This window comes from Rhipicephalus sanguineus, chromosome 7 (genome assembly GCF_013339695.2).
Source record: "Rhipicephalus sanguineus isolate Rsan-2018 chromosome 7, BIME_Rsan_1.4, whole genome shotgun sequence".
NCBI classification, from domain to species: Eukaryota; Metazoa; Arthropoda; class Arachnida; order Ixodida; family Ixodidae; genus Rhipicephalus; species Rhipicephalus sanguineus.
In genome coordinates, this window is record NC_051182.1 from 82,441,291 (window position 1) to 82,449,514 (window position 8,224).

The following is an 8,224-nucleotide window of genomic DNA, read 5'->3' on the forward strand; positions in this document are numbered from 1 at the left end:
GGGTCGAATCACATGTCGTGAATTGTGACGATGTGGCACGTTTCGGTGCTGGATTACTTCGGTTTGTTGGCCTGGTCGCTTTGGAATTGGGCGCCCAAGCAAATTAGCTCCTGCACTTCTTCACACGTGTTTTCTTGCTCTCGGATTTTAAATTCGACGCACGCCAAATAACCAAGCGTTCGTCGGTGAGAAGTAGCAAGAAAGAAAGATATTACGGATGTTTTCGCAGAAACAAGCAGACCTATGCTATTTTGAACAGTGTGCTGAAGACCGCAGCAGGTGGTGCAGGAGAGTCAGTTGTCAAATCTTGCTTTTTTGGATACTCTCTGTTATTGTCGATTTTCATGAAGCAAAACAGGCGCTGGCTAGTCGCGCTTCCTTTTCTTCGGCGCTATTCCTGAAGCATACAATGAATCCTAAAGAAAAACAGGTGACGTCGCTCATGTAGCGGATACGAGGTTATAAATGTGTTACAAATATACCTTCTGCGCTGGTTGCTGCCTTCGCTACTGTATATATTGCTGCGTTTTAAAGTCTGCACAATTGATTCCAGTTGTTGCATCGTGGACAGTAAATATTCCATGGCAAGTCACCTTACATATACAGCTGCACTACTGTGTCTGTCAGCTGATCTGTTTACATTGCAAAATAGATTGTGTATTGAATTGCTGCATTGCGAATATTACACAGCGAAGCGGTCTTAGTCGACCCTGCTCCGTTGACGTCTTTGGCGTAAGGCTGATGACGTCACCTGAGCTGTGAGAGGCAGGCTTGACGGAAAGGGGAATGGGCTGCGCCGCGCTGAGTGGGGCGTTGCGGAAAGCGTGAAAGACAGCGCCTCTCCAAGAGGGGAGGAACTGAGGCTGGGTGGACACGGCAGGAACCAACGAGGCGTCAAGAGTTGGTCAGTGCCGGGTTGTAGCACCAAAGAAATGTCAATAAATAAAGACAAGCCTTAGTGTGAAATTCTTGCTTTATTGCCTCATTCGCGTAGATACTTCGGGGAGATGCGCAAATAAAGCACATTGATTTCCACGCCGTGAAAAACATCGAGCCGTAGCCGAATGCCTGCCTTAGAACAAACAAAAGAAATAACGACCATGAGACTCACAAAAAACCTGGATCAATGTATTTACGGTCCTTTATGCATTTGCCTCGGACATGAAGGACGGAATCTAAGGAGATGCCGTTATGTCACATTTTTTTGAAGAGATTACGTCACGTTTTCTTTTTCTTTTTGGCCGGGGGGAAAAAGAAACTTGTATTCCGATCAAGAACAAACGTGCTGCGATGCTCGCTTGTAGGGTGCCTGGGTGCCACTCGCAGCCTCGTTACGGCCCATATTATGCTTCTCCAATGAACTTCCAGCTTTGCACTAAAATTAGCTGAAAGGATTGCACTAAAATCAGACTGATTGCATGAAAGCAGCGCTGCAACTCGGTGGGTTAATCGCCACGGACAGCTCGGTTTTTTCTACATGAACGGTAAGTTCGGGGCACACAACATAATGTAACAGTGACATCTGAATTGGACGTGCTACTCAGGTAGATGATGCGCCTTCCAATTATCCTTTGGCCGTTTGTGTCATTAGGCTCGCTCGAATGTCGTACATGCCCCTCGAGACAAGTATACAGTGGCAAGGGTTGGTCGAACGAAACGTGGCCGCAGATAAAATTATCGTGCAGAAACTGTAAACGAAATCTGAACAATGCAAACTGCTTCACAAATCGCCTTACATACAGCGTCGAGCACTATTGTGTCAGGCACACCTTCCTTTCTTGATGTTGGAAGCTTCAGTGAGCACACAGGACGATGCTTTTTAATCAGTTAATTGGGACCGTCGTGCACGGGAACGGCTCACAACCATCTCTCGCATTAAGAGCCGTTGGCGCTGTTCTCGTCTTGGAATTCTATTCTTCCAGCACTGAGGGACGCAACGTTACAGTGCCGAAAGGACAGCAGTCAAGCTGCCGCGCCAACCATTTTCGGAAAAGCTGTCGCGGGCTTCGAAAACAACCGCTTTCGATGGCATGCTCAATGAATTAAACACGTAGCCGTGAAGACCAATGCTCAATGTGGGCCTCCAAAGCATTGCATCATATCTGTGAAATGCAACGACAGCATAATACGCGGACTGCTAACTCCTGCTGGCTCTTTCAACAACGTGGTCGTGTGGGTGGTGATGCAGATGACGCGAGACAGCAGCGTGATCAAGTAATCCCCGTAGGCCATGCCAAACCACGTACCTGCCGGCCACCCTTTTTGCTATGGAGTTCAGATAGCGAGGGCCTCCCTTTAGTTTTCCTAACTCCTATGGCCTCAGACGACTCGAAGGCGTTAAGCGATCTTCTTTTTCCGTCGGCAATAATGACAATGTCTGCACGTGGTTTTCAGCCAGCACATCATTCATCGTTCCACCAAGAGGCTTCTCCTGGCAATTGAAAAATGTGTGATTGTGATGAAATTTCAACTTGTGAACTGTATGCTTCACTTAGGAATTCATAGCTTTAGTAAAAAATTATGTCAAGCCTCAAGGCAGAGCACCTCTAGGTGGTGTTCCTTCTTTCTCTCTATTTTTCTTTGTTCTGTTTATTTCTTTTTCTCTATGTTTCTCCTATTGCGTTTCTTGTGTTTGTTTCCTTCTATTTCTTTCTTTCTCTTTCTGTCTTGCTTGAGTTGCAAGTTACTTCTGAGATAACGTTGCCTCGGTGTGCACTATTCTTTCACCAAAAATTTCTGATTAAGACGCACGATGAGGTATTTATGCTAACGCTGTTGCTTGCTGAGGAGCTAGCGCCTTCATCTGTCACTGCATTTGCAGCTGCGTCATCAGGTCGCTTAGCTATTGCTCGCGTCATATTTCGTAGGGGTACTCTACAAGACAGTGACACCCCAGTTATTCAATCAAGACTTGTGACTTCTTTTTTCCTACAAGATCTGTGCATATATTGTGTAAACTAGTATACAAGCACGCCATCAGGAGTACTCTAAATTTGCTTGCGACACCAGGGATGTTTTCCTTCCGGAGAGCATTGATGATGAAACCTCATGAAAGTCGGCTCGATCACCCACCCCCTCTTTACGGATTTTTTCATCGCAGCTTCCATCTTCTACTTCCTGCCGTTTTCTAATTTTGTTTGTTACTTTGAGAAAAGGCTTTACTATGTGCCACAAAATTTTAAGCCATCACATGCAACTCTACAATAAATATTAGGCTACTATAATATGGCTAAAATCCGGCACACATGTGCTAAATATTGTAGTTATATTAGTAATTCCAGCTGAAATTGTTGTTTTGGATGTTAGGATTTATGTGAAATCTAAAAATGATGTTCAATAAATTGTTATTGAGGTTGCCTGCAGCGACGGCACACTCACTTAAATTTCTGACTGTGGAATAACGGCAGAAGTAACGGTGCGTTACTTTTTTCGGTAATGGTAACGTGTTACGTTTTTTTGTAGGTAACGTAGGGCGGTAACGCCTTCCTTTTTTTGTTAGCGTAACGAGTAACGTATTAGTTACTTTTTTTTCGGTAACGTATACAGCACTGCTTATGAGCCACATATGGCTTTCGCTTTATTATACATAATATACTGCTTGTTATAGAACCGTCCATAAAGCAATTGCAGCTCAACCGATGTTGCGCTGCCTCCGCGATCGACCCACCCTACTTTAGGTAGCACTCCTATTAACGCCACCAACACCACACGCCAGGGTTCATTTACATATGATTCATAATATTCGTCAATGATTTGCACTGGACAAGTGCTTCGTTATCAATTTTTGCCTGTCTAGTAATAGCAGTGATAAGGTATGCTCATCAAGCACAACACAGTGTAGCTTTTGGCGACAAAGATTTATTTTTGCATCTTTTTATTGGTCTAGCGTTGTCCAGTGACGGTTGTCACAGGGTCATATACTTCATATTGCATATATTTTGTGTTAATAGGTATGGTGGCGTCATTGACCTATGCTCATCTCGAAGTGGGGCATAGGTTGACAATATTTTCTCTCTTTAAAGCGAACAGCTTGTCGTGCAGCACGGCAGAGTCACTATAATTATTTCTAAAATCCGCAATAAATGTGATGCTGTTCAAAACGGCGATAAGGGGGGTTGGGGGTGTGTTTCAACAGCTCCAATGATTCCCGCTGTGTATTAGCATAGAGCGAGGTAAAAAAAAGCGGATGTCTGGCATTGTGAATGCCCGGAGTACTTTTCTTTATATTCCAGGCGAGAAACTAGAAGGTAACACATGATAGTGTATCTTTAGCCAGATTTGTCAATATAGCTACTATACACCATTGTCACGGCGCCTACTGCAAACAGCGTTTTAACTGAAGTTGATTTGTTTTCACATCGCGTTGAAGCTTTACTCCCATGTAAGACGCCTATCTTTGTGTGTTTTCTTTCTTTTATTCGGCTTTTCCTCGCACTTGACACATAGCTTGTGTCAACTGCGCATATTAAAAGGCTCTATCGGCAAAACCGTTCTTTCCAGCTCCTCCAACTTCTGGGCAGGTTTTATATACAAGCAATCTTACAAAAAAAATCTAATAAAAGTAAATATTCAGCAGATCCCACGCCTTGTAGGAATCGGTTTCATGCGAAGCACTCGGCGGGTAGTTCTCTGCTGCATTTTTTTGGCTTTGAGCCAAGCGTTACGAGGCGGATCGACGTGTTTTTGTAAGGGAAGTAGTTATGTACACATCGTAGGTCTTAGGCGGCACGTCAACTACACTGGCGTTCAAAGGGTAACTTGATGGTCTGCCGCAAGGTCAGCACTCACGACTTAACCAAGAACGCTCGACACAATCTCTGTAAAGCTTCAAACTATGACGTCGCAGGGCATTTATGTAATACATTTGGGGGAGGGTGTATTCATTTTGGCTTAGTATGCCGCGTGTTGCTTGAATCAGAACGTTTTCAATCTAATATATCCTGATGTGTCGATCATGCTTCTTTTTTTGCCGCAGACAAGCTGGTAATTGGCACCACCTTCATGCCTCCACTGCTGCAATCAAAGAACCTGGCGTCTTCAAAGTTGCCGTTAATGATATAGTCCTGGATCCTCTCCTCGCTTTAATGCCCGTAGGGCACTGATATTATGAATAAAAGTAAACAATTAGGTAAATAAATGTGGATTAAATTTGTTTATTTTGCCAGTATCTTGGAGTTTTGCTATTCATTCGAGGCACCTGCCCTCTGGTTGATGTCCGAAAATATTTATTAAGACTTATTTTTAGTGCTACAACATTTAGGCACTCGAAATAGGCTTGCCGTACATCCATCCTGTCCTTATAGTCTAATGACAACTCTTTCCGTCGTTCATGAGACACAGTGAGAAGTTTAGCTGTCTCCAAGTTATATCGTCACAACTATGCAGCTTGGAGCGTGCAAGCCAATAAAGAAGTAAATTCTCTTAATGACCGCGCAGGGATTCTAACTGAACTCTTGCCACGAAGACGTAACAAGTTCCGTCACATGAAAATGGCCCACAGTGACAATGTAGCTTGCCTTCAAAATCGCTCAGAGTACTCTGTTATCAATTTTGCCCGATGTAAACGGCGTTTTAACAATAAGACTTGATTAAACACTAGGATATTGTTCAGCATCTCTTCTATGCAACCTTCTAGGGAATGTGTCGCGCACATAATCAGAGATGAATGGCGCCTGTACGTATATTTTGCTGGCCATAATGGAGAATAATTGCAGTAGACGCTACATAAGTTGTGCACATCGCATGTAATTTGTTCTTCACATAATGGCGGGATGTCTCTGTGTAAATTTGTTCACACTCAGGGCTGGGCAAAGATACTTTGAAATTGCGTCGCGACACGATACAAGATACTCAGCGAAGAAGTATTTGAGATACAGATACAGGATGCTGCAACACTGATTGTATCCGATACGATAGATTCCAATTGTATCTTAACATACTTCGATACAATCTCAAATTTGTTAATATATATCTATATAATGCAGTAATAAACGACTATGCACATAGATGTTCGCTTAAAAATGTATTAACTGCGACCAGTTGTGCTTCATTTGAATGAAAACTCTGTTAGTATCTCAAAAGTTTCGTACTTCTTGTTCAAGGTATATCTGTTTCATTCCGAAACAACTTATTGGCGCTATTTTAGCTGCTTAACATGACAGCTCTGTACATTTCGCCGATAGCGATTCTTGCTTGTAGCTTTTGTAACTGATGGGAGCTAGTCGCTGCTCTGCTTGCTGACCAGCGAGCGGGTTGCCAAATAACCATATGCACTTCATAAGAAGCCTCCGCACGATGGTGCAAATACCGCTGTGGAGTTCTACCTTGCCGGTAAACATATTACGGTTTTCGCAATAAAGGATCACCGGGCAGATGTACGTCACCAAGAACACGTGAAGCCCAGAAATGTTTCAGGCGTACTGTACAGTTGCGCAAAGCGCTGCAGGAGACCGCTGTTATTCACGTTATTGACACTTATAGATCCGATTACCTGATGATTAGCAACAGTAAAAGGATTCAGGGAAGCCTAAACAACGAAAACAAATACGAGGTCTGTTAGAAAAGTATCCGACCTTATTTTTCTTTGCGAGCGCCTCATGGATTTGACCTTGAGCCTTCGTGCGCATGCGTGAATTTTTTCCCGCCTGCCAATAGCGTCAGTCGCTGGGGGACGCAGCGTTTGAGTGAGGTCGTGCGCAGTGCTCTCGTCGGTTTTTCATTGCAAGGAAAATGACGGAGCAACTGGAGCAGCGCTACTGCATCAAATTTTGCCAGAAACTGAGCGACAGCCAAGTGGAAACCATTGGGAAGATCAAAATGGTTTTCGGTGACGACGCTATGAGCCGCACACAGATTAAGGTGTGGTACAACCGGTTTAAAGACGGCCGTGCATCAGTGGAGAGCGAGCCACGCTCCGGTCGGCCATCAACATGCCGAAATGATCAGGTCATTGCCGAAGTGAACGCTGTGGTGATGCGGGAACGTCGTGTGACTATCCGGGAAATTGCGGAAGTGGTGGGCATCAGCACTTTATCTGCACATTCCATTATGACCGAAGATTTGGCCATCAAGAGAGTTGCGGCGAAATTCTTGCCGAAACTGCTCACGGTGGAGCAAAAGCAACTTCGTGTTGAAGTCTCACAGGACATGCTGGATTTCACGAGCAGTGACCCTAACTTCATGAACACTATTATAACTGGTGATGAGTCTTGGGTGCACGAGTACGACCCCGAAACCAAATCCCAGTCGTCACATTGGAAACATTCCAGTTCACCAAGACCAAAGAAGACCCGCGAAGTGCGGAGCAACATCAAAGTGATGCTGAGTGCTTTCTTTGACTCCCGCGGTGTGGTACACCACGAGTACGCACCACAGGGTCAAACAATCACCAAAGAGTACTAAAGGGATGTCCTCCGTCGCCTACGTGATGCTGTGCGGCGCAAGAGACCTGATTTGTGGTCAACAGGAAACTGGCGCATTCATCACGACAATGCTCCTGCACATTCCTCACACTTTGTTCTGATTTTTTGGCGAAAAGTCAGACTCCTGTAGTTCAACAGGCTCCTTACTCTCCTGATATGGCCCCCTGCGACTTCTGGCTGTTTCCCAAACTCAAGAGGACATTGAAAGGAGAGCGATTTCAGACAAGGGAGGACATTATGGCTGCAACGACAGCTGAGCTAAACTCCATTCCGAAAGAGGCCTTCTCAGAATGCTTAAAACAATGGCAGCACCGCTGGGAGAAGTGTGTGGAGTCCCAAGGGGACTACTTTGAGGGGGATTAGGTTTCTAACGCTCCAATTATGCCAGTTTTCTTTTCTTCCACCAAAGGTCGGATACTTTTCTAACAGACCTCGTATATCTAAGTAAAATAGAAAAGCGGTTACGTACCGAACACAGCGAATAAGCATAGAAACACGATACAGGAGGCACCCCCAAGAGCTAATAATAATTGTTGCGTTTTACGTCGAAAAACCACGATATGCTTATGAAAGACGCTATATTGAGGGCTCCGGAAATTTTGGACACCTGGGGTTCTAAAGCCTACATAAAGGCACACAAGCCTCTATCCCTCCATCATTTTCCCTCCATCAAAATCCGGCTACCCCGATCTTCACGCCAGTAGTCAAGCGCCATAAGCACTGGACCACCGCGGCGGGTAACCCCTAATAGCTACGGCAATTAAATTCAATGCCTAGAGAAAATGGCGCAAAACGACTCTTTG

At 44.7% G+C, this 8,224-nt stretch overlaps 1 protein-coding gene across 1 annotated transcript; it reads left to right on the plus strand.

Moving 5' to 3' along the window:
- Positions 1-6,684: 6,684 nt before the first annotated feature.
- Positions 6,685-7,401, plus strand: LOC125759125 (protein GVQW3-like). Its single transcript, XM_049417429.1, has one exon. It carries the CDS (start codon positions 6,730-6,732, stop codon positions 7,399-7,401), a length of 672 nt encoding a protein of 223 aa, XP_049273386.1. The 5' UTR covers positions 6,685-6,729.
- The last annotated feature ends 823 nt before the right edge of the window (positions 7,402-8,224 follow it).

Coding starts and splice junctions, on each gene's coding strand:
- LOC125759125 (XM_049417429.1), top strand. CDS start 6,730: ATGACGGAGCAACTGGAGCAGCGCTACTGCATCAAATTTTGCCAGAAA.